General features: G+C 52.3%; 1 protein-coding gene across 2 annotated transcripts; it reads right to left on the bottom strand.

Moving 5' to 3' along the window:
- Positions 1-1,501: 1,501 nt before the first annotated feature.
- On the bottom strand, positions 1,502-25,701 carry dock5 (dedicator of cytokinesis 5). 2 transcript variants are annotated; one of them, XM_068310127.1, is made up of 50 exons: positions 25,525-25,701; positions 18,392-18,475; positions 17,802-17,842; positions 17,658-17,713; positions 17,468-17,564; positions 17,243-17,391; positions 16,879-17,014; positions 16,644-16,801; positions 16,268-16,349; positions 15,659-15,788; positions 14,849-14,921; positions 14,188-14,330; positions 13,982-14,107; positions 13,777-13,901; positions 13,569-13,667; positions 13,391-13,463; positions 13,190-13,293; positions 12,930-13,110; positions 12,753-12,850; positions 12,591-12,680; positions 11,981-12,081; positions 11,782-11,916; positions 11,575-11,686; positions 11,318-11,495; positions 11,094-11,230; positions 10,917-11,012; positions 10,564-10,662; positions 10,131-10,301; positions 9,932-10,032; positions 9,799-9,857; positions 9,479-9,633; positions 9,287-9,372; positions 8,621-8,777; positions 8,497-8,537; positions 8,261-8,351; positions 7,747-7,866; positions 6,924-7,013; positions 6,488-6,592; positions 6,127-6,268; positions 5,371-5,452; positions 5,186-5,270; positions 4,939-5,025; positions 4,688-4,864; positions 4,441-4,524; positions 4,217-4,354; positions 3,807-3,979; positions 3,551-3,674; positions 2,853-3,012; positions 2,660-2,775; positions 1,502-2,544 (listed from the first exon to the last, which is right to left on the bottom strand). In XM_068310127.1, the coding sequence occupies exons 1-50, from the start codon at positions 25,565-25,567 to the stop codon at positions 2,443-2,445; spliced, it is 5,592 nt and encodes a 1,863-aa protein (XP_068166228.1). In that variant the 5' UTR covers positions 25,568-25,701; the 3' UTR covers positions 1,502-2,442. The 2 variants fall into 2 exon arrangements, with proteins under 2 accessions (XP_068166228.1, XP_068166229.1); XM_068310128.1 differs by lacking the exons at positions 1,502-2,544; positions 2,660-2,775; positions 3,807-3,979 and having other exon boundaries at positions 2,873-3,012.

Genomic DNA, 25,701 nt, shown 5'->3' with positions numbered 1-25,701 from the left:
CCGTCTGACAGGCCGGATTAGTTGGACCGGGACATCCCATAAACTCCTCCTGTGATTCCTGGTCTGCAGCTCCTGCATCAGCGACTCGGCGTCCTGCTCCGACACACACTCCGCTTCACACACATCCATCAGCAGCTCGTTCGATGCCTCCAGATCGAACGGCTCGTTTTTCATCAGCAGCATCCCAACGACCGGAGTGTGAGAGCCGGGGTCCAGAGAAGACGAGGCATCGATGTCCTGATCACATGACGCCGCCTGGCGGGGTCACTCGCACACACACTGACAACACACACCTCAAAACACACATGTGAAAACACACACCTAAAAACACACGCACCAAAAGTTACACATCACAAATGTAACCGTAACCCTAGACCGAGTTCTACTGCAGTAACACTGTTCTAAACTGTAGTACTACTGCAGCAATACTGTGTTCCAGAGTATAGTACTATTGCAGCAATACTGTGTTCTAGACTATAGTACTATTGCAGTAACACTGTTCTAGACTGTAGTACTACTGCAGTAACACTGTGTTCTAGACTGTAGTAGTATTGCAGTTGTACTGTGTTCCATCAGAGAATAGTTGTTCTCAATCCATCCACAAGGGGGCGCTAGAGAACACCCACTAATTGTTCTATTGCAGTAAATTGTGCGACAATCACATGAAAATGACATGACGTCAACGTGAGATGGAGTTCTTCCTGTTACCAGCAGGGGGCGCTGGCAAAATTATTTGCACTTTGCAGGCAAACAAGAAATTTCAATCTTTGCTTTGTTTTTAAATTTTAGACAAAATCCCGTTTACACGATAAAAACTGTCCTGAAGGCGTTTTCTTTTCATTACGTCTTTATTTTTTGTTCAATCATTTCCAGCTTGTTCATTAAAAATCATAAATCTCTTGAAAATTGTATAAAATTTCTTGACAATTATCGTACAAAAACAATCAAAATACTGACACCTTAATAATCGATTGTGTTTTGATCATTTTCACATAAAAACCTTACATGCATAGATTTAGCATTTAAAGGCGGTCACTTATTTTTTTCCGTAAAAATCTAAACAGCGCATATTTAAAGCAGGAAGTTGTAAATCTGTTCATGCTGCATAAAAATAAAACATCTGTTAAAATATTCAAGAAATAAAAAATAATTTAAAAATGAAAATACCAACACCTGAAATATAAAAGTTTTTTTTTTGTACCTTACAGCATTTCAAAGTTCTTTATTGGACCGGTTCATTTTTGGAGGTGCTTATATACTTTCTCGGTGACCAATAAGATTACAACACCACATCACATGACTCTAAATATGAAGCCTGCTAGCTTAACTTAGCTTAGCCTAGAATAAGGGCTAGAAACAGCTTTAAACAAATTCACATATATTTATATTATCATTTATCAAATTTATTTAATAAATTTATAATATATATATATATATATATATATATATATATATATATATATATATATATATATAAATAAATTTATTATTTATTAATTTATCTTTTTTATTGTTTTCCTGGACTTAAAATTTTCCGCAACCGTCACAGGTGATGGTTTCATTCGTTTTTCTCGCCCGCTCCAGTCATAAAAATGTTGATCAATGAGTTTCACTGCTGGTGGATTCTGTTTCACTGCTTGCTAAGCTAAGCTAAGCTAAGCTAGGCTAAGCTAAGTTAGCCATCTGCTGGCTCACATCCACATGAGACCGGTGTCGTGTCACCGTCATCAGAAGCAGCAGCATCACAAAAACATTTCAAAAATTTTAAAAACCTGCTGCACATTCATCGGCGCCATCCAGTGTCTGACAGCCTGTTCACACCTGGTCCAGCATCCGTCCTGGGGGGGTTCCATCAGACCTGGTCACACCTGGTTACTCTTCATTAAGTGTGATTGGATCTAAAGCCGTGGCTTTAACGTTACGATTTAACGTTACGATTTAACGTTACGATTTAACGTTACAGCAGTCATTTACCGGAATCATGTGAACCAGGACGGGCGTCGGCCCCGGGTCTGAACAGCACCTAAAAACAACGCCGTTGCGTCAAAACCGGTTCATCGTAATCGTATGAACCGTCACATTCTCTCTGGAGCTACGGCGGCGTCCCCCCCCCCCCCCCCCCCCCCCGCCCTGAGGAACGCCGCCGAGCGGACAGGAAGTCGTCCAGTGTCACGTGGAAGCTAAATACTACCTCGCCTTTGTCCCTGCAATAAAACCACCAAGTCTGTACACTCTTTTCTTTCCCTCAAGGATGAAGCATCCGATCCGATCGGGCCGGGGCGACCCTGAATTCGTCCCCTCTCACAACAAAACCCCCGACTTTTAGTTCCTCCTCCCGGCTGCGACGCAAAACCGAACAACAAAGAGCTGCACAGACTCGCATCAGAATCCAAAGGCAACTGCACTGCCCCCCCCCCACCCCAAATTGAGGAAAGGCAAGCCTTAGTGGGGGGCGTGCTCGTACGACGGGAACATCGACTTCCGCGCTTTGGGGGGCGGCGGCGGAGGTTTGCTCTCGATCTTCAGGGGGAGCGGGGGAGTGAACTGTGGGAAGAGAAGAGAGCAGGACTTCAAATGCCAGTAAGAAACAGAATATTTCCAGTTCCACGCGTCATTAAATATGCATCAGTGAGGGGGGGGGGCTGTTTTCTCACGGTACCTCTGCTGCCGAGTTGTCAATCTCGTGCGGGTGTTTCTTCGGAGGCATGGGTGGAGGGGTCCCTGGGGTGTCGAAGGCGCCGCCGCCGTCGTTGTCGCTGAGGAGAGACGAGTAACCTGCCAGAGGAGAGACGGCGTGAGCGGGCGTCGCCCGTTAAGGTCGTTGTGGGGGTGTTGGGGGTCGGGGTACACACTGGAGCTGCGTGGGGTGTGGGGGGTGTGGGGCGAGGCCGGCAGCGGGCTCAGAGGGTTGGACAGGCTCAGCTGGGACGACGCCCCCTGGAACAGCGACAGGGTCAGACGCCGGTCCCCCAGCTGGAGGCTCTTGGGTCTCTGCTGCTTCTCCGGGGGGGTCTAGAACCAGAAAAGAAAGGAAGATGAGCATCAAGAAGCTCCGCCCACTGGCGTGAAGCATAAAGGAGCTCCGCCCACCAGATCCAGATCCAGGCTGTTGAATCTAAAACGTTCAGGTCCTGAACTGATTTCTAACAAATCCATTAAGAACCGAGATTTTACCAAATTATTTTATTTTTACAAAATTTTGTTAAAAAAAAAAAATTTTAAATAAAAAAATTCAATAATACGGAAGTAGAAGAAAAGGGGGAGGAGCTAACGCAGGAAATCACGTCAACAAATGAGCTCCAATGTTTTCTGGCGTCGCTACATCCCATCCCTCAAGTGAACATGGACACCCGTTACCATGGAAACCTCTTACAGCCTCCGTTTATATGTTATATATTCCATCAGACATGTAAACGTTGGCCGGGGCCAATCAGAACCCGATCAGAGTGCTGGCTCCGCCTCCAGCTACTTGTTGTTTAAACATCAGGTGCGTTTCTTTGCCTGCCATAAGCCCCGCCCCCCACGCTCACCGCCCAATAGAAAGCCTCACCTCATCCACGTCCGCCTGCCGCTCCAGCAGCACCTGGGACTTGCTGACGCTCCACTCCTTCCTGTTCTTCCGGGCGATCCGGTTGTCCTCCTCGGACCGGGACAGAACCGACGTCCTGCGATCGCTGGGGGCGGGACAACACGGAACGGCTTGTCAGTGATTGGTCGGGACAGATGGGAGCGCAGAGACTGACAGACAGGAGGCAAAAGCAGACAAGGGGGGGGGAGCGGCACTGGAATGGGGGGCTGGGACTGACTCTTGCAAGGACATGTAGGCGGAGCCATCTGAGGAGGCGGAGCCACTGGAGAGGCCTGAGGACGTGCTGGACAGGGTGGAGACGGTGGACATGCGGCGCAGGGTGGAGGACAGGATGTAGGGCATCACCACCGAGCCCACGCGACTCTTCTTCTTCTCGGCGAGGGAGCAGGGCTGGGACACACAAACGGGATGAAGCGTCATCATGGGGGGGGGGGGCAGAATGACAGGCGGAGCTTAGGGAGCGGCGTTAGCGAGCTAACGGGAGATTTATGACCCCCGCGTCGATGTAACGAACGCCAGAAGCGTCGGTAAAAGCGACGATAACTTGAGTTGGCGCCGCCCTGCGTTAACGGGAGCGTCCCTCCCCCCCGCCCCCGCCCCCGCCCACACACACACACACACACGCACCAGCGTGATGACGCCGTACTGCTTCTCCACCTTCTCCCGCAGGTCCTGGAAGCACGTCACCAGGTGGTTGTGCAGCGGCTTCAGCTGCTCCGTCGTCTTCTCCCCGTGGATCCGAATCCCGTCCGCCAACACCGGGATCTGAGCGGGACGACGGGGAAGCATCAACCCAACATGCTCCGCCCCTACCGGGCGCCGCCTCCCCGGGTGGGGGGGGGGGGGCTTACCTGCAGGGCGATGAGGTGTTTGAGGACCTCGATGCGCTCCTGATCCTCCGGGTGCTCCTGGATGTAGGCGTCTGTGAAGAACGCCTGCAGAGGACGAAAGCAGGACGAGCTAGACGAAACGGCTTATAAAGCTCTCTGCTGATTGGTTCCCCGTTCATACGTGTAAACAAACACGTAAACAACACGGTAAACAGATGTGACGCTTTAAGCTTCATGTAAAAACAAAACAAAAAACCATCCAGACAACCTTCTCGTAGTTGGAGAAGCCGCCCATGACGGCGGGGTCGACGATGCCGTTGAGCATCATGGACAGCGGGTTGATGGACAGCGAGCGGTCGCAGGCCTGCTGCTGGACCAGGTTACTCAGCTTCTCATTGGCCGTCTCCATCGTCTCGATGGCGTTCTGCAGAGGACTGATCTCCTCCTGAAGAGTGACACCGCCGGTTAATGAACAGCGAAGGCAAAAAGCAAAGTTTTGAGCGTGGAGAAGCTCCTCACCACTGAGACCGACTTGACTTCAAACCACTTGAGGATCCCGGGGAAGCGATAGGCGGTGATGTAAGTGGTTCTCTCGATCCACATGGACTGTGGGGTGGAATAAATATCAGCAGAACGTTAAAGGGTGACATTTTGGTGTCATTACTAATCTTCAGAGTGAGGCTGCGTATACAGTTAGTTTTAATTTATGAGTGTGTGCCTACATAAATGAGCTCAGTACTTTGAAGTAGATTTAAAAAGTGCTCACTGCAAATTCATTGTCTGGGTCCTTTTCACCTTTCCTGAAGGGCTTGGAGTACTGGAACTGGTCCACTTCATTGGTTCTGTAATAGCTGCAAAAGGCAGGGAAGGACATCAGTGAGTTTGGCCAGTGATCTATAAATCTGAGTGTTCACGAGAAACCGCATCAGGTGTACGTGTTCAGTAATGCACTTTAAGATCTGCTCCGGAACCCCTTTGTCTTTAAACTGGTGCGGCACCGTGAGAACGGGCTTGACGGTGAAGCACTGGATGTCTGAGGTCCAGATAAGGATGCTAGCAGCTCCACCATCTACACTTTTATGTAGCATGCTAACATTTGCTAACTAGCTTTGAAAATGAAAACACACAATTCTTTAAATAGGTTTAGAATTTTTAACCAAAATATCAGATATGATACTGACTTCACTTTGATTAATTTTAATTTAATTCACTCTTTTCTCCTGGACCGGACCGTTTCACTGCGTGAACCTGGACCACTTCACTGCGTGAACCTGGACCACTTCACTGCGTGAACCTGGACCACTTGTGACCTTCCTGTCATGTAGACGAACACAGAACATTTATTATCCTGTTGGTGAATCACAGGTTTAAATCATTAATGACATTTGGCTGCAGTGCATTATGGGTAAATGTCACAGATGTTGGAGAGGCACTGATGGTTTCTGCTGCTGGGGGGTCGCTGCAGGTGATGTCATCAATATTACATTATGAGCTGGTTGACAAGCCTAACAGAGTTAAAAACAGCCGGCGTGAACCAACTTAAGAGGAATTTGAATATTTTTGTTTGTTTCTCAAAAAATTCATTTTAATCTTACGATTGAGTAGCTTTATTTTCCGTCTTTTCCAACAATTACCGTCAAGAATTTTTATTCTCCATCATATTTTACATGCAGGGTGACATTCCAGTTTAGAACTCTTAAAGGATACGATGTCCGGGCGAGTTGCTGATGTCGTCTCCAGGGGGCGCCGTGCTCGTCATCCGAACGGCGTTGGGGAACTGAGAGAGCAGCTTCTGGCAGAAGTCCTCCAGCCATTCGCACTCCTTCCCCCGGTAGATGAACATCTTGTTCTGGAGCATTTCATCAGAAGAGCAGAAGAAGAAACTTCAGCGACTAGAATCCGCTCTACTTCCCGTCGTTTTGAGCCGGACTGCTTTCATTTTGACATTTTCGTGTCTCATCGAGAAGCCAATAACCTTTATCGCCATTAGCGCCGAGAAGCGCCTGAGAAGTCCATTCATTGCATTGCAGGCGTGATGATTTATTTGGAGAGGTAATCAGTTTCTTACCCTGAGGAAAGATGGGAATCCGAGGCCGTAATATCCCACGGCGAAGTACTCCGGCTGAGGACGCATGGCGTGCATGATGTTCTCGTAGAAGTTGGCTTGTTTTTTCTGCGACAGGAGATGGAGATAATTACCTCTCCCAGAGATCATGTTTTAAATATCCTCTTCAGGTCTCTTGGAAATTAAATCTCAATAATGAAGAATGCGCCTGCTCCCATTTTCCTTTTTCCAATTACTCCTAACGCTTCAGAAGGCGGCTCTTCATTTATGCGTTTGTTTTATTTATCAGGTCGTCTGGTCGACTTGCTTGTGCATTCGCTTTTTAATTTCTCCTTGAACAAAGTTTGACTGTGCGCCGTCTGATGATAAAGAAGCACTCAGTTCCGTATCGGCTGATTCTGTACTGTTTGTTTGAATCGCCATGGAGACGTCCTCCTACCAGCAACTGGCTCAGCTCCATGAAGTCAAACATGTGGCCCTCGTGCATCTTGGCCAGCTGCTTCCCCAACTCGATGGCCTTCTCCCACATCTGGGGAGACAGAAGCACCGGCGAGACGTAACGGGGCAGGCGAGATGTAACGGGGCAGGCGAGATGAAACGGGGCAGGCGAGAGGTAACGGGGCAGACGAGAGGTAACGGGGAAGGCGAGAGGTCATGGGGAAGGCGAGAGGTAACAGGGCAGACGAGAGGTAACGGGGCAGGCGAGATGTAACGGGGCAGGCGAGAGGTAACGGGGCAGTCGAGAGGTAACGGGGCAGACGAGAGGTAACGGGGAAGGCGAGAGGTAACGGGGCAGGCGAGAGGTAACAGGGCAGACGAGAGGTCATGGGGAAGGCGAGAGGTAACGGGGCAGGCGAGAGGTAATGGGGAAGGCGAGAGGTAACGGGGCAGGCGAGAGGTAATGGGGCAGACGAGCGGTAACGGGGCAGGCGAGAGATAACGGGGCAGGCGAGAGGTAACGGGGCAGACGAGAGGTAACGGGGCAGACGAGAGGTAACGGGGCAGGCAAGAGATAACGGGGAAGGAGAGAGGTAACGAATCAGGCAAGAGGTAATGAGGCAAACAAGAGATAACGGGGCAGGCGAGAGGTAATGGGGCAGATGAGAGGTAACAGAGCAGGTGAGAGGTAACCACTCAGATGATAAGTAACAGGGCAGGTGAGAGGCAACGGGGCAGGTGAGAGGTAACGGGGCAGTTGAGAGGTAACGGGGCAGGCGAGAGGTAACGGGGCAGGCGAGAGGTAAGGGGCAGGTAATCCTCACCTTGCCCTGGTCCAGGTAACATATGATCTCCTGGAAGAGCCTCTCCTTCAGCTCCTGCTGGGTCCAGACGTGACCCCCATCTCTGTGAATCAGGTGAGCAGCACAGGGCTTGTCCGACCACTGGGGAGGAAACCGACCATCAGGAAGGTTCTGACTAGAGATAGTCCAGGGTCTCACCCGGAGGACACACGTGTGTGTGGGTGGAGCTGGAGGTTAATCATAATCCAGATTATGAGATTAACTGTATATTTAGGGGGGGGGCATCAGAAACCGCCCCCTACCGGTATCTGAGATAATGCAGCTTTGAGGTCACGTGTGACGTCCATACATTCCATCTCCATTGGTCAATCGATCAATAACGTGTCAGTGAAGTCATCAACCCGTTTGAACAGGAGGCTCCAGACACCTGATTCCTCCATCTTGTGTGTGAACACATGACCCCCCCCCCCCCCACACACACACACACACACACACACACACACCACCACCCCCAATAGAAAGGCTTGTCAGAGACCTCCAGCAGCTCGGCGTGCAGCAGCAGCGTGTACGCCGCCTCCGTGTAGTTGTTACAGTCCAGGTGTAGGTCCCTCAGCTTGTACAGGTACCTGTGAGGACAGGTGTGAGGACAGGTGTGAAGACAGGTGTGAAGACACGGGTGTGAACGGGTGTGAAGACAGGTGTGTGAACGGGTGTGAAGACAGGGGTGTGAACAGGTGTGAAGACAAACACCAAACATTCCCTCCGACTCACCGGATGTAAATATCCTCCCGTTCCTTTTCCTTATAGAAATTCTGCCAGAGAGATAAAAAGTTAATTCTTCTGCCCGCCCCCTCCCCCAGAGCTGTAGCCAATCACGGTCTGATCGCAGGCCTACCAGGACGTTGACGGTGCAGCTCATGCGGTGCTCGGGGCTCTCGTCGTGGGTGATGGTGCGGTAGGCCAGCAGGTTCTCCAGCAGGCTGCTGAGCAGCAGCGCCAGCTCCTCCCCCGACTGGGACAGGTAGCGGTGGCGCCGGCAGTGCTCCAGCAGGCTGATGGGGGGATGGAGGGGGGGACGACACACATCACATCATCCGTCACATCACGCCTCCCGGGATTGGTCGGAGCGTGGTGACATCACAACATCGGAGCTGCTTCTGCTCATCTTTTATCGTCACATAAAGTCGTTTTTTTTTGTTTTTTTTCTCTCCATCCAATCGGATTTAAGTCGACGAGACTCGTTTGTCTCAGAGCGACGCCGAAAAATCACTTAACCTAAAAAGTGGAACCGGTTTTACTCGGGTAGACAAATGACTTCAGCGCCTGGGGCGATTTTAATAAAGTCTATGAATACAAACGTACGATAAAAGTCTAAAAACGTGGCTTTTATAGAGTCCTGGAACATCTAAACCACATTTCTGGAGCTTTAGTGTAAAATCACAAGGTCACGAGGTCAAGATCGGCGTTATTTCATGACTTTTTGGCGGTTTTTATTCAACAATTTTGAGCTTTTGCTGCGGTTGGTTTAACTTCCTGTCCGTCTGCGGCGTTCCGGTCTTACATTTTCTCCAGCAGGACTTTGTACTGCTCGTCTCCTCGGCCGCCTTCCACCTCTTGATCCAGTTTGGTGATCAGCTCGTGCTCAAACTGCAAAGAGAAGAAGCAAATTAAAAAAAAAAAAAAATCCAACGCCGAGCCTCAAACGTCACATCCGAGCCTGTTCGAGGCGGCGGCGGCGGCGGCGGCGGCTTACCTTCTCAAACGTGTGCTCGGGGGTGAAGTTGTGCTCGCACTGCATCATATCGAAGAAGATGGGGATGGTGGCCTTCCTCAGCTCGGGCTCCGGCACCAGCGTGACCTCCAGGACGGGCCCCACCATCCCCGGGATGAACCTCATTTTGTGGGGGCCTGAGGGACGAGCCGGCGCCGTCACGCGCAAATATGGAGGGGCGGATTTAATAACGCAGGCAGACCAAACAACAACATAAAATATTATTCCCTCCCCATCACCGGAAGGCATGGAATAAACCCCCGCCCCCCCTGCCCCCATCCATGTGTTATCGCAGCGCTCACCCAGATTGTACCACATGTCCTTCATCTTGAACCCGATGGTCTTCCTCATGTCGCCGTACCTGTAAATAACACCCCCCTTTTTAATCGACCAACTCCTTTAAACCCCCCCCCCCCCCACATGGAACCTCCTCACTTGTTCAGAATCTTATTCCTCTTCTCCTGGGAGAAGGACTCCAGCTGCAGCGTCTTGTGGGTGAGGAACGCCACGGCCAGATGGAAGTAGTTATTCCACAGCTGCAAGGGGGGGTGGGGGCGGGAGGGTGTTCAAATATTAATGCCGTAATTACCACCTCGGAACGCCGCCTCCTGATTGGCCCAAGAAGGAGAAGCACCTGCAGTTTGAAGTTGGTCTGGTCCAGGAAGTACATGTTGAGGACGTGGGAGTACTGGTTGATGGCCCTGAGGAACACCTGCATCTGCACCAGGTTCATCACCATCCAGTCGGCGGGGAACACGTTCCCCATCAGGTCCTTAAACATGATGAACGTCTCCATCAGGAAGTCCTGAGGGCGGGGCAGAGAGAGAGAGAGGAGGGACATCTGTACCGGCGGCGGCGGATTCACGCACATAAAAGCTTCGGCGGCTTAATGGAGGCCGGCGGACGTCCTCATCACGCCACGCCGATCCATCCGCCCAATGTCTGGAATCAATGATGCCTTCAGGGGCAGTAAGTGCCCCGGCTGCTTTAATGCGCGTTATTGATGGGGTGTTACGCCGCGAGAGGCGGCGGTCGGGGGTGGGGGGTGGGGTGGGTAGGACACTTACGATGATGTCCTGTCGGGTCTTGAAGGTGCTGATGTAGTGGGCGTAATGCATCTCGTCCATCTGCTTCAGGACCGCCGTCATGCAGGCGAGGTAGTGTCCCTGGAAACAGAACGGGAAACGGAACAGCGTGAGCTTCCTAAAGAGGAAACGGAACGGGAAACGGAGCGGCGTGAGCTTCCTGAGGAGGAAACGCAACGGGAAACGGAGCGGTGTGAGCTTCCTGAGGAGGAAATAACGGCGAGAACTTCCTGAAGACGGGCGAACCCTGACTTCTAACGGGGGCCCAACAGTTCTACTTCCTGCTGAAGGCGTGACGCAGTCGCGATGAAGACGACGCGGCGATGAAGACTCACGATGAGGGGAGACGATCGATCCATGTTGATGACGGTCCTGTTGACCCGGCGGAGGAGACGCTCCATGATCAGCTGGACGTGGCTCCTGGTCGGACCCTGGACAGACAGAACGTCCTGAGACGCCGGGCCGACACGGAGCCGATTGGCGATTGGCCGATCCGACCCGGATGTCCTCACCACGTCCTTGCGGTCCAGGTTGTCCAACACGGTGCTGAGCAGCTGGGCGCACGCCTCGTGGTCGGGTTTGCAGGAGTGGTCGTCCAGCTGCCCGCTCAGCTGGTCGGTCAGCAGCGGCAGGAGGACGTCCCGGCAGTCTGGGGGGCGGCGAGAGGAAACACCACCTCAGAACCGGGGGTGGGGTGGGGCGCTCATCCTGCTGGGGGTCAGAGGTCGACGCTTACCTGGCTGCCTGAAGAGGTCGCTCTCCACCATCTTGCACATGCAGCCCAGCTTCTGGCGCACCAGCTGGGAGTCGGGGATGCTCTCGATGAACTTGGCCAGGAGGACGCTGAGCTCCACGGGGTCGAACACCGTCTGCACGTCGTTGATGATGCTGGGGAGGTATTTCAAGATGGCACCCTGGGGGGGGGGAGAAAAAAAGAAAAATGTGGCGCCAAAGTTGGGACAGGTGAAACTCCGCCTCCCTCCCCCCCCTCACCTTGATCTTCACGCCCTCGTCCAGCGGGCGGTCCATCAGGGTGTTGAAGGACAGGAAGAGGGTGCGGATGGAGTTGAAGAAGGCGTCTCCGTCCTCGCTGTTCCCGTAGAACCTGAGAACGAGGATCCGGACGCCGCCGTCAGCAGGGGGGGGGGGGTTTCCTCCGTCAGAACATGATTGGTCGACAGGCCCCGCCCCCCCCGGTACCTGAAGTAGAGGACTCTGGATTGGACGATGAACCTGAAGAGGTACTTGAGAGCCTTGAGCGCCGAGTAGAGCCTCTCGGTTAGGGCGGGCTCCTCGGCGTGGCCCACGTAGTAGTTCAAGACCCGGGTCAGCTTCCTGTGGGGGGGGGTGTGAATGAGTCAGGTGTCAATCACATGGGGGCGGGGCTACGGAGACCTACATGTAGGCCAGCGTGGCGCTGAAGTGCTTGTTGATGTAGGTTTCCAGGACCGGGTTGAAGTGCTGGAATTTGATGTCGCCGATGAGCGTGATGATGAAGACCTGAGGAAACAGACAGGAAGTCGGCACAAACATAAACAAACGCCTCAAGAGTAAACAACCAACAAACACGTCAACAAGTCCGTGACGTCATCCAGTCGTCGGGGGGGGGGGGTCACTGCCGGCCGTCCAGTCGCAGCTGCCTGAGCGTCAGGGGTGAACGGGTCCGTCTGATTGGTCGACCGGCAACACGAGCTAAAGGCCGGTCGTCATGGAGACAGACGGGAGTGTTAAACAGAAACACGTTCAGGCCCACATTCATCGTTTGACACTCGTTTCCACAGGAGGGGGGTGAGACGCTTCCGTCCCTCCAGATGTCTGTGTTTGGATCTGGGCTCTAATCCCTGACAGGGATTGTAATCCAGATTAAAGCCCGCGCTGCAGACCAGTTTAGTTTTTATATTACCGGCATAACTCAATCCAGTCATGTTGGGATGCACACGTGTCTCTTGAGAGCGCATCCCAGCATGCACTGCTTTGAGGTCAGAGTGCGTTCACGTCCGGGAACCAACCAGAGCGTTGAACACCAGCATGTCGTAGGTTTCCTTCTCCGACGTCTCCATCATGATGTTGAACAGGGCGTCCAGCGTGTCCTGCAGAAACTACACAGAACACGTCAAAGAACACTCGTGACGCAAAGCGCGCCGCCTTTGGCCCCGCCTCCTCACACTCACCTTGACGATCTCGTTTCCCTCCACCTCCATTAGCCTCTGCAGGATCTGGTCCAGAGCTTCCGGGTTGGACCTCCAGTTCAACAGGCCGAGGAGATCCACTGGAGGAGGAGCAGGCGAGAAGGTCAGGACCCGCCGGCGAGGGGGGAAACGCCCACCGATCCGGATTGGAACGTGTACCGTTCTGGGTGAGTTTGGTGGAGCAGGTGAGCGTGGCGATCTGGAACGAGTCCTTGGTGACGGGAATGGCTCCCGAGTGGTGGAAGGTCTTCCCCGTCTGCCTCTCCTTCTCCTCCACCTCCGCCCAGGTCGCCGGCAGCGTCAGGTACAGCTTGGCGTCCTCCGCCTTCTTCACATCCACCTGGGGGGGGGAAACGCGACTATTGATCAGCGACGCGATCTCATCTCATCCCGATCGATTCGTTCATCTCCGGTGCCACCTTGTAGACGATGAGCTCGTGTCGGCCGTCTCTCAGCGTCGTCCCGTCGCCCCTCATCAGCCGGACGAACGCCATGCCGAAGGGCTTCTCCGATTTGTCCCGAGCTAACGGACGCACCAGGGGAGGGGTTAAGTGTGTTAAGCGCGCCGCCGGGATTACACGCAGGAATTCCTCTGTAGCGATAAAAGCAGCGTCACTCACAGTCCTGGGAGGATCTGTGTCGAAACATCAGCCTCAGGTGGCAGCGGCACACGTCCTCGATGGGAATCATCACCTGGCAGGGCGCCGTGGGGGGGGGGGGGAGATAAGACGGAGGTGTGAAAACGGGAAATGATTCCGTATCGTCACCAGATTAGCTCCTTCCTCCACCTGAGCTCACCTTGACGGTTTCGTTCCAACACGGCTGCTTCACCTGGTAGTAGATGACCGACTTGTATTCCGTGATGCCGTCGTAGCCGGCGCCGGGAAAGATGGCTTTCTGCAAGAGGAGGAACACGTCAAGGCGAACGCTGACCATTACATCACATCACCGCCGCGAAGCGTTGATGTCACGATGGAAGTCCTGCCGGCGAGCGCGGCTAGCTTACCTGCATGGCGTTGCCTTCGTCGTCGTGCACGCTCAGGATGACCTCCACGTTCTTGGGCGTCTTCTTCTTCCCGCGGTCGAACTCGCCCTGCACCAGCGTCACGTAGATGTCGTTCCTCACGTTTCCTGCACGAGAGAGGCGCCGACGCGTTTTCACCTCCGGGTGTACGCCCCCCCGGCGATGCCGACCCCCCCCCAAAACCCACCTGGGAGGATGATTTCTGGGAAGCCCATCTTCCTGACGACGGCCGTGCTGCGGTCCACGAAGTGTGGGTAGTCCTTCCTCACCTGGGCGAGGTCGCCCGGGAGCAGCTTCAGGGTCACAAACAGCCCTGTCGGCACACAGGTGAAGAATTTCAATGCTGCATTACACCTGCCCCCCCCCCCCCCCAGGAGAGGAACACGCCTTTACCCTGGCCCTTATGGTTGACCTCCCGCGTGGCGATGACCTTGTTGAAGACGGCGGTCAGCGGCTCGTTCTCCCCGATGACTCGAGATGGGTTGAGGGGCGACATGATGAGGTGACGCTGACGGATGTAGGTTTCCATGGCGATCCTGGGGGGGGGGGGGGGGGGGAGTCGGGATGAGGAAGGAGGGGAAAAAGAAGGATGCGGGCGGCCAAACAAATGAACAGAGGAGCGGCGAGGCCTTGGGGGCGGAGAGACGGAGACGATCCCGCCGGTCGAGGCGTTTTTTAATCCTCGTCTGCGTGTTTGGGACAAAACATTCGTCCCACGCCTCATTTTTCCACAAAAGACGGAGAGGAATAATCTCCCCAGCCTCAACAAATCACTATTAATTATGTGCGGAATAATTACAAACTAATAACTGGGATGGATTTGTCAGCAGACAGTTTATATCGGAGACGCAAACATCAGAAATAGACGCGTGAATAAACTCCACAGGAAGTGAAGCTCCTGGACGTCCCGTTTATTTCTCGTTAATTCCCAATAAAATTTCTAATGTCATTTGAAATTTGATGAATCCGTCCTTGAGACGGACCCGCCGTTTGACCCCCACCACCACCCCCCCAACGGGTTCCCGAACAGGAAGTGAGAGAACAGAGGACTCACTGCTGGAAGGGGATGAAGTGCTGCTTCTCCTCGTCGTCGGTTTTGCCGTGGGCGACGTCCGTGATGTCCATCACTACGGCGACACACACAGCAGCACAGTCGCTACGCAGGAACGGAATAAAGTCCACGCAAAAGAAAAAAAAAAAAAACACAACAAAACAACGACACGGGGAGAAGTTTTTAAGTCTGCAGACGGATCCAGGTGTCGGAATCGCCGTCACCTGTTGCCGGGCGGAAAGCAGATTGAATTCTTTCCACCAGGAGCTTTTTCCATGAAATATTCATTTTCCTCTGGCTGAGAGGAATGTGACTTAAAACGTTCGGTTTCAGTCCATTTGCTGGAACGGCGGAGGAAACCATTTCTCATCAGAGCCACTAATCATCCGGCCCAAAACAAAAAGACGGGCGCTAAACCAATTTCCTCCGACTCCTTCGCCAAAGCGCGGCGGAGGCATTTTCTAGGTCATGACGCAGGTGTTCTCAGGTGGGGTTTTTTTTTCATAATTTAGGGGGTTTGAGGCTTTTTTTTCAAGGCTGAAATGGATTAAAACTGTCTGTTCAGTCTAGAATTCGTAAAACACAACAAAACGATAAGTGTTTTATTCTCTGGCTCAGCAGGTACCATGACATCGCCATGACAACGTCGCCCTGAGACCACCTGACCCGGTGAAACGTTGAGTCATCAACTTTTTTTTGTTTCTTTTTTGTTTTTCTCCTCTAACTTCACAAATAACATCTATAAGGAACGGAGGAAAACGACCTGATGACATCATCATCATCATCATCATCATCATCATCCTCGTTTCTCACCTGCCACCCCAAACGGCCTCCGGAGTCCCCCGGTTTGCTTCTTGACCTCCCTCAGCTCCATGCTGCCCACCCTGATGATCTGACAGACCAGGAAGAGGCGCTGCCGCATCAAGTCGCTGCTGTTCAGGTCCTGCAACCAGAGGACACGCCGTGATTTACGGCGGGGATCGGCCCACGCGGGAGGGGGCGGAGCCTCCCGTCTCCTCATCCGTTGACGATTCACAGGGACGGAGCAGACGGACAATAAACCGGGAATGACGAAGTAAACCCATCAATATGTGACATTTACAGCACCTCCCCTCCTCTTCGCCGCCGCCGCCGATGGCGAGGAGTAAACGGGTCGATTGCGCCGATTGTCTTTGTGGAAGGGCGTCCTTAGTCATTCATTATTTTGTCGCAAACAGAACGTGAAGGCCAATTTGGGTTCCGAGTGGGTTTAGCTTGAGTCTGGAGGTCGGCGAACCGGCGCCGACAGAACAGCATCATCTGCGTAGAACTGAGAGTAAAACATCGCAGCGTCCTAGCAGACAAAAGCTTGTTTACGCGGAAAAACCCCTGTTAACAAGAGCGTCACAACGGAGGGAGTCGGAGGGCTGGGATTCAAGTTACCGTGAACAGAGCTGGCAGGTTGTTGAGCTTTTCGATTTCTTTCGGCATCCCCATGCTGTCCCAGCGCACCAGGAAGTTCTCACTGCGTGAATTTAAATAAGAGTCAGTCAGAAACGCAGAAATAGGACAAAAACATAGCACAAAAAGCACAAGAGAAACTCGTTTTATGTTCCGTCTGCTGGAATCTGAAGGAAACCTTCCGATGCATCCAACCCAACCTCCCTGCTGCCCCCTGCTGGTCAGCTGAAGCACCAACAGGGTACCCAAAGGGTATCTAGAGGTGCTACAGGCTAACGCTAACAAAAGTTTTGCGCCACTGTGAGGAAGGGGTGTTTGATTCGTTCGCCCTTGAGGACGGCGGAAGGCGGAGACAAACCTGATGAACTCGGACTGGTCCGGGTCGTAGAGGGACATCAGCAGCTCGGCGTCCTCGCCGATGTTGCACACAAAGTTCTTCAGGTTCATGAGGAGGCTGTAGGTGTGGACGGTACTGAACAGGGTCTGACGCCGCATCTCCAGGTTCTGCAGCCGCGTCTGTTGAGCAAGGCATTCGGAGTTAAAGCAGAACCGGGACCGGACGCCGGCGTCGGATCGGACGTGCGCGGTCATGCCTTCTCCTCCTGTATCCGGTCGTCAATACTGCGCGACGCCGTCTCGTGAGCGCGGAACAGGCTGACCGTACTGGTCCAGTCGGGGTCCAACGTGTTTCCTGCTTCATCTCGCACCACCAGGTCCAATCCCAGAATCCTGAGCGGCACAGAGCATCAGCACCAGTGAGCAGATAAATAAAACCTCGACTTCTGTCGTTCAACTGTTCCTGGAGACGCAACCGAAGTCAAAAAACGACGCCAAGTGAAGATCACCATTCCCAGTTCAGTACTGAACTCCATTAATGGATGCATTTCAATAATATTTGGTTAATTCAGACTCCAGGCGCCGTAACCCGAGGTCGACCTGTCTCGACCGCGTTCTCACCGGTTTCCGTAATCGATCTTGGCCGTGACTTTCTTCTTGAGCTCCACCAGGTCGTCCTTGGGCAGCGTTCCCGACACGATCTGGGATCGATACTCGATGAGGCTGTAGGCCATCTGCTGAACGCTCCTGAACAGGTTGGTCCTGCTCGCCTGTCGGACGGAGGTGTGAATGAAGGGGTGCGACGCGGGGAGAGGTCCACAATCACGCCGACCAACCTCCACCTACCACAAAGAGCTGGTGCCATATCTGCACCCATTCCCTCAGAGTCGCCCCGAGCTCCTGCACCAGGGGTAAATCCGCTGGGATTACTATTTCCTGCTGGCTGCGGGTCCACGACAGAGAAGAATCAAGTCATCAGTCGATATCAAACCAAACGTCAAGCGAAACGCCACCACGACGCGGGGCGTGACCTCACCCGATTCCCTCGACCGTGGCCTCCTTCAGGTGGATGTAGGACACCGGGAAAATACCCTGAGGAAACAACGGAGGGTCGTCAGTAAAGAAGTGAGCGAGGGACGCCATCGGGCACAGAACGGTCACGTGACGGCCACGCCCTCACCTTCTGGGACTTGTTGCGCAGCGTGTAGCCTCTGTACCAGCCTGACGGACACAGGGGAAGAGGTCAAACTCAGTTCAGTAGAAGAAGACCCAACAATCCCCAAAGAACCAGGACGAACCAAAACGGAGATGGATGGGGGTGGTATTTTTGGGACAAACCAAATAAATTGTGGGGGGGTTTTATTGCCGTTATTTTTTATTATAAGGCAGTTTTTGATGTTCGATTGAATTTTTTTAGGGAACACTTTGTGGATCAGACATGTTGGCGTCATGAGACATTTTAGTTTGGAGCCAAAAAAACACCCCCAAACTAAACAATAACAAATAAATAGAGTTAAAGCTGCTCCTCTGAGAACCAAGTCGCTTTAAAACCTGCTTCCTTTGATTTTGGCAGGAAATGACCTCCATAAGTTCCGCCCGTCTTCTTCAGGCGTTAAAAGAGAACGCCGTGGAGATGAAGGCGGAGCGTTCCTTCTTTGGGTGAACTGAGTCCGCCCTCATCTCCACGGTTACGCCGATGGAGTTCCTGCGCCGGCTTGCCTCGGAGCGGGCGGCGGCAAACGTGTCGGGGCGTGTCCCACAATCACTCACCTTCCAATTTCTCAAGTATGTGCACCGTGTCCCCGACCTGCAGACACAGATCCTGCTCTCCAGTCGGGTCGTAGTTGTAGACGGCTGAGGGACAAAAGCAGGAAGACACACAGTGTTGAATAAAAACTGTTCCCATCCTCCTCAAGGTCTAGTGGATTAAGAAAATCCTCCTCCAATCACTCGCTGCTCAGACTCTGCTTTTAAAACCGTTCTGAATCACAGGATTCTCCCGGGAGATGGAAACCAATTCCACCTCCTCACGGAGGAGAAGGGAGGATCTGGAGCTGGGATTTATTCCTCATCTGTGTCACAGCGGGTGTGTGTGTGTGTGTGTGTGTGTGTGTGTGTGTGTGTGTGTGCTCAGCATGGCCGTCCGATTCCGACCTTTGCACGTTTTGACGGTTCTTAATTTAAAGCGATGGCCCGGGGGCCCGCAGTCAGCAGCTACAAAGGCAACGTGATCGGCGGCGGCGGCGGCGCTCGCTTTATGAACTTTATCGGCTCCGGCGGAGGCGACTCCCGCCTCACCTTTGACTGAACAGGTGTGGGAGGGACGGGACCACAACGCACGCCAACGACGGCTGCAGATGGCGAGGCTGCAGCCGCTGGAGATGCAGGAACTCGGAGCAGAACTCTGCCCTGACTTGCATGGTAATGCTGCTTGTTGCTGGAGGGGGGATTTCACAGCACGCTTCAACTGGCTCAGCTCGTCACACCTCCGTCTGAATACCAAACCTAACAGGACCTAACACCCCCCCCATCATCACTTCCTCCTCACTCAGAGATTTTTCAAGCCCTCCGTAAAACGCATTCACCCAAACCGAACAACACCCCCATGGAGAAGAACCCTCGTTTCCTGTTGGGGTGACGGGTTCAGTGTTTTCAGTCCGTCCCTGTTGTTACAGGACCACACCTGGTTGACCCGCCCCCCCAGTGATGCTGATCAGTGATTGGTGAGCTAATAACGCATCTATGGATCCACCAACCCGACCACTTCCTGCACCATCACACCTGGACTGTTTCACTGTGTGAACCTGGACTGTTTCACCGCGTGAACGTGGACTGTTTCACCGCGTGAACCTGGACTGTTTCACCGCGTGAACCTGGACTGTTTCACCGTGTGAACCTGGACTGTTTCACCGCCTGAACCTGGACTGTTTCACCGCCTGAACCTGGACTGTTTCACTGCGTGAACCTGGACTGTTTCACTGTGTGAACCTGGACTGTTTCACCGCCTGAACCTGGACTGTTTCACCGCCTGAACCTGGACTGTTTCACCGCGTGAACCTGGACTGTTTCACCGCGTGAACCTGGACTGTTTCACCGCGTGAACCTGGACTGTTTCACCACGTGAACCTGGACTGTTTCACCGCGTGAACCTGGACTGTTTCACCACGTGAACCTGGACTGTTTCACCGCGTGAACCTGGACTGTTTCACCGCGTGAACCTGGACTGTTTCACCGCGTGAACCTGGACTGTTTCACCGCGTGAACCTGGACTGTTTCACCGCGTGAACCTGGACTGTTTCACCGCGTGAACCTGGACTGTTTCACCGCGTGAACCTGGACTGTTTCACCGCGTGAACCTGGACTGTTTCACCGCGTGAACCTGGACTGTTTCACCGCGTGAACCTGGACTGTTTCACCGCGTGAACCTGGACTGTTTCACTGTGTGAACCTGGACTGTTTCACCGCGTGAACCTGGACTGTTTCACCGTGTGAACCTGGACTGTTTCACTGCGTGAACCTGGACTGTTTCACTGCGTGAACCTGGACTGTTTCACCGTGTGAACCTGGACTGTTTCACTGCGTGAACCTGGACTGTTTCACTGCGTGAACCTGGACTGTTTCACTGCGTGAACCTGGACACTGCGTGTGACCTTCATTGAACGTAGGAGAACATTCCTTAACATCAGCTGCTGTCGGCGTCTCAGAGATTTAAATCATAGAAACGAAGCCGCTGTGCATTGTGGGTAAACATCACAGATGGTGGAGACGAGGATTAGTTTATCAGCTGCTAATCAGAATGATCATCTTTGTGCTGCACACTCGGCTGTTTCACAAACAGGGATGTGCTTCCTCCTCCTCCTCCTCCTCTTCAACTTGGGGGGGTGGAGGAGATCCAAGGACCACGTCCCCCTCCCTCGGTGAGCGGTGGCTGGGTTTCAATAGCGATTCAAGAGTCTCACTCTCGTTTGAGAAAAGTCACAAAACACTTCTTGTTCGTCTCTCGAGACTCAAAGTCAAAACACGGAAAAAATTTCTCCGACTTCAGAATAAGTGAGCCCCCCCACCCCAACCCCCCCTCGACGCGTGTATTCAGGACCGGCGGCCGTGAAGCTCGTAGGGTCACTCGGCCTTGGCAAAGGTTTGCGCGCCCGTTTGAAAAGACGACTCTCTTGACAGAAACAGAAATTATTTGTGCAGCCACAACAAAAGTGAGTGGAACGCGGACCGGAGGAACGACATCTGCCTGCTGGGAGCCACACAGCTCCATTCAGCGGCGCCGCCGATCCGCCGCCTGGCAATGGCGCGGCGGTACCGCGTCGTGACGCCACGCCGCGCAGCTGAAAGCCTCCGCTGTATGAGTCCGACGCGGCGTCGGCAACCCGGAAAACCCGAAAGATGAAGGTGAAGTCAGGAGTAACTGTAGAACCCTTGTAGGAGTACTAACTAGCAACAGACAGCTGAGCATGAATGGACCAATCAGAGGATCACAGGTTTCATCAGCCAATCAGCTTCAGCTGTGAGTATCTGGATGGGAACACGGCGACTGATCCAGAATCTGTTGGTGGTCCTGGTGGTCCAGAACCTGCAGGTGGTCCTGGTGGTCCAGAACCTTCAGCATTCTCAGAAGCTGTTGATGGAGATCTTGACTCTGATTGGATGAAGTTAAACATGTGACCATTACAGCTGCTCTCTGCTTTCCCCCATCAGCTCCGAGTTCAAATGGAGCTGATTGGCTGGAGGTTGTGTTGCTCCTCCCTCAACAGGAAGTGTACTTGTTAGCATCCACAGCTTGGGTTTTACTACGTTTTTATGTCAAAATGATGGGAGTGGAGGATAAAACTGAAGGAGTGGGAAACTTAAAGAGACTAGATCATTTAGCAGCTCTCCTCCAATCACACGGTGACGTCATCATTCTAGTGATGATGTCACAACTCAAACCGCCACTTGGATTTAATGGAAACCAACATAAGCGTCATTAAAACAGGGATGCAACAACAGGTCAGGCCAGTCGCTTCAGGTTCTCAGCAGGAGCCGTTTGGATCCCAACACCAACGTCAAACTCCTAAAAGCTCCAGCAAAGAATTGAACGTCGCCTCCAGCCGCTCAGCGCAGCTCCACGCAAAATGTGTCAAACGCATAAAGCTGATGAGGAGAAAATGGTTCTGGTTCCACATCAGCGGACGTCAGGTATTATGTTCTGGTTCCGTTAAGGTCTCCATTAAGACGTCGTTTAGGGCTGATGATGACTCATTTCCCCCGACGCTTAAAAAGGACGTTTGAATTTAGCTCATTGAAGAAAATAAGAAAAAATGAACACAGAAAAGTGTTTTAATGACTCGTCATTAACCCATTCGTTATCGTTAAGATTTTAACTCCTTTTGAAAAAAAATGTTCAACCTGGAAAATGTTTGTGATACGACCAGGTTTCAGCAAATCCTCCCATCATCAACCGACGTCTGACCTCCAGATGTGAGATAATCCGTTCCAGCCTTGAAGAAAAAGCCCCAAACCCCCTAAATTATATTAAAAAAAACATTTTTTTAATCAGCCAATAGACATGCAGATTTTACCTGTGTATAATTAATTATATATAAGTTATATAAACAATGATAAAGAATGAAAAGAAACACTAAAGTCAGGAGAACACACGAGCTACGTCTTTACTCCACCAACGAGAACGAGATTCGGTCTCACTGACGTCGTATCCATCCGCCAACACGTGGTAAAGAACGAGATGCGGTCTCATTCACGTCGTATCCATCCGCCAACACGTGGTAAAGAACGAGATGCGGTCTCACTGACGTCGTATTCATCCACCAACACGTGGTCAAGAACGAGATCCGGTCTCACTGACGTCGTATCCATCCGCCATCTGTATCTCACAGTTTTGCTCATATTTCCAACACAAACACGGACAGAAGGACGTCTCGTATCTTAAACAGCTCGTATCTGGAGGTCCTACTGTAATCAGATTACATTCTGGTCGTTGTGATTACACTACGTTTAGACCAGGGAGGACGTGTGGTCGCGTCTCCCCAGCCCAGACAGTTTATCTCCCAGCAGCCATTAAATAAAACTCCATTAAAGGTTGATTTTGAGCCAGTTTTCCTCGGGCCGGCGCGGCGTTTCGGTACCGAGCCTCCCGTCTCCCGTCTAGACATCCAGAAACGATCCGCCTCTCTTAAACGGAGCTCCGCCTCCGGGCCTTAAAAGTTATCCATAAATCAAGAAGCTGATTCTCGAGTTCAGGCTAATCGTGTCAAACGGGATTAAAGTGGAGCGGAGTGGTCGTCATTTAAAAACCAGGCAGGAAGACGATCACAGAGCGCTTGTTGGAGGCGGGGGAAGGGTGGCGACCCGGTTCTGAGCGGCGGACCGACCCGCCGGTCAGTCCATCAAACCGGCGGCGGCGATGCGCCTCTCTCTGGCAGAAATCAGATGAACAAACAGTCGTATCGATCGGCGGTAAATCTCAACAGCTCCTCGTTTGTTTTACAGATATGACGCCCACAAGGGGCGGGGCCAGGCGACGGTGTGGGCGGGGACTCCTGCAGGAAACCTGTTCTTCACGGTGCCGACAGGAGGGGGCGCTACAGCGCACACTCGTCTTCCCATCACAAATTCTGCGTGCCAACACGATTTATGACGTCACTTCCTGTTTGGGAAGCAGAACGCGTGATCCTTCCAGGGAACGAAAAAACCAAACACGTCAATGAGGGATAGATGATCAAACAAGCTCCGCCCACCAGATCTGGACACCCTATCAATAAATCATCTGAAAAGTTAGCCGAGGGCGCTAAAGCTCGCTATCTCAGCAGGTAGCGCCCTAGCTGTTAGCACTTAGCAGCTAAATAAAGCCCAGCCTTGAAGGAAATAACCTTTCCACCAACATGATGAAACTTTAAAAAAAAAAAGAATAAAATCAGCTGATAGCGGTTAGCGGCTAACGCGCCGGCGAAGCAAATGGGCTGAAATACGACACCTTTGAGGTGAGAACGGACGCGTCTCTGCGGGTTTTGATAAAGTTCATTAATTCCATTCATTAAGGAGATCTTGAAGCCTCGGGACGTCGTTACGGATGCAAAGATGCATTAAATGAACCAACGGCGTCCACATGCTGACTGCGGCGCTTCGCTCCGTCTCCGGAGCGCTTCTTCTCTCCGGGACGAGGCGATACGGAAACGATGACGACGTCAAACACGCCGGCGACGCTACTGATGCTAACGGGAACGTCGATATCTCGTTTTTTTCTTCACAAGAATGTGCGTTTGGGTCTGATCGGATTAAAAATGTCACAGCGTGTTCGGGGGTCCGGTGGCGTTTGAAGGATCAGGACCACGTTGGCGACTCCCGCCCAGTTTCGGAAACGGGAGGCAGGAGAGCGGCCTGAAAGGGATTAACGGTTAAAAAAAACAAATCCTCAACATCAGCCGGTCGTGGCGAACTGGGAGTGCTTTGGCTGCGGGGGCCACTGTCCCCACGTGGATTTACGGGCGGCGGCGCTTCCTTTGGAACCTGATGCGGCGTCTGAGAGCGGCTCCGGCTCTGAACACACACATAAAGGCTTCTGCAGCGGCCGGCTCTGATTCACACACCCTCCAGACACGCTATTCGCCGCCGCCGCCCATGCAGCGTTCTCATCTTCGCCCGCGCACCAGGAAACGCCGTCTGCGAGGCGTCTGAAGCTAAAAGCTCGGACTGGGCGGTGAGTCAGTGAAGTATCCGCCGACCGGCAGACCTGACAGGAGGAAGCGTTCAGAGCCTCGCCGTCGGCTGCTTTACTGCGAGGGCGTGGAGGGCGACCTGACAGCAGAACGCTACGGAGGCCTGCAAGAGCCAAGATCAAAAACACACACAGCGGGGTGCATTCCATTTCAGAAATACAGTCAGGAAGTTCACTGAGGTTCGTATTATTTGAATAGCAAAACAAAAGTTTAACATTATTCAAAATTTGAAAGTCGAAAACTAATAAATAAAATGCTTCAAACTCCCAAAATGCACCTGTCACTACACAGGAAATGAACCGAACGCGTCACCCGGGATATATATCCCAATCTCAGATCAGTCTAAATTTAACCAGTTACCATGGTAACGCCACATTTTGTTTCCGGGGCAAATCTCAAAAGCTGTTTTCTCATGAAATTTTCTGCACACAAGAACAAAGTCGTGAAGCGAAGCCTTCGTTTGTGTTTTCTCTGTTGCCATGGTTACATGTTGATTTTTTTTTTTTTTGAATTTTCTTAAATTATGTAACTACAGGTGCTTTTAGAGGCTCTGGGGATTTTATTTTTATTTACAACAACTTCCTTCTACCTGGAATCCACGGGGAATCTGACTGAGTTTTGGCCTTTGCGAGCCTCCGTACTTTGAGCTCAGTCCCTCCAAACAAACACATGTGGATCAGAGAGGGCCACACCTTATTGTTAAAGTTATAAATAACACAAAAACTGTCGGACGGCCCCAGAAGACACACAACAAACAGACACAACCGCGTCGCGCCGTCCTCCACGCTGACGCGCAGCGCCAGATCCCGAAGGGGGCCCCTAGGGGCCCTTCGGGGGCTTTTCAAGCAAAACTGAGTGAAGTTCTCCTCCTTCAACCCCTGAGATAACATCTCCGAACGCCTGGCACGACGCCTGAACCTGTCCCTGAACGCGCTCCTGCGCGTCTGGAAGTCATTTGTTCCCGCAAAACAAACAAAAAAACAACACAACAAACAATCAAAGCAACACAACAAACAATCAAAGCAACACAACAAACAACTAGAAGTTTCTAAAAGAGGTTAGAAGTCTGTCCGACCTGCGCGAACAAGAAAAACAACAAGTTGTTTCCTAAATCCGGTTGTTTCGGAACTTCTGGACTCACTCGACGAGCCCAACGCGCGCATTTACGCACGAACTCACCGACTCCGTACTTCTCCCTCTTGGTGGGGACCCAGCGGGTCATGACCCGGCCGGAAGTGGGGACAAAGTCGGGGGGGATAAATAAATAACTATGTACAACAGCGGAACGAGGACGGGCGCTGGACTCCTGCTCGTCCCGGAGACTACAGTTCCGCCATCATGACTTGTAAACGGGGA

Source organism: Antennarius striatus, chromosome 3 (assembly GCF_040054535.1).
Source record: "Antennarius striatus isolate MH-2024 chromosome 3, ASM4005453v1, whole genome shotgun sequence".
Lineage (NCBI taxonomy): Eukaryota > Metazoa > Chordata > Actinopteri > Lophiiformes > Antennariidae > Antennarius > Antennarius striatus.
The sequence above is the reverse complement of the archived record's forward strand: the minus strand, read 5'-3'. Positions and strand labels throughout refer to the sequence as shown.

What these genes read in the sequence shown, in the direction of transcription:
- dock5 (XM_068310127.1), bottom strand. Translation starts at nt 25,567, where the DNA reads ATGACCCGCTGGGTCCCCACCAAGAGGGAGAAGTACGGAGTCG. An exon ending in CACCAAACTCACCCAGAACG is followed by an intron (nt 12,851 to 12,929) that starts GTACACGTTCCA and finishes CTCCTCCTCCAG; the next exon opens with TGGATCTCCTCGGCCTGTTG. An exon ending in TGCTGGTGTTCAACGCTCTG is followed by an intron (nt 12,082 to 12,590) that starts GTTGGTTCCCGG and finishes CTGTTTCCTCAG; the next exon opens with GTCTTCATCATCACGCTCAT.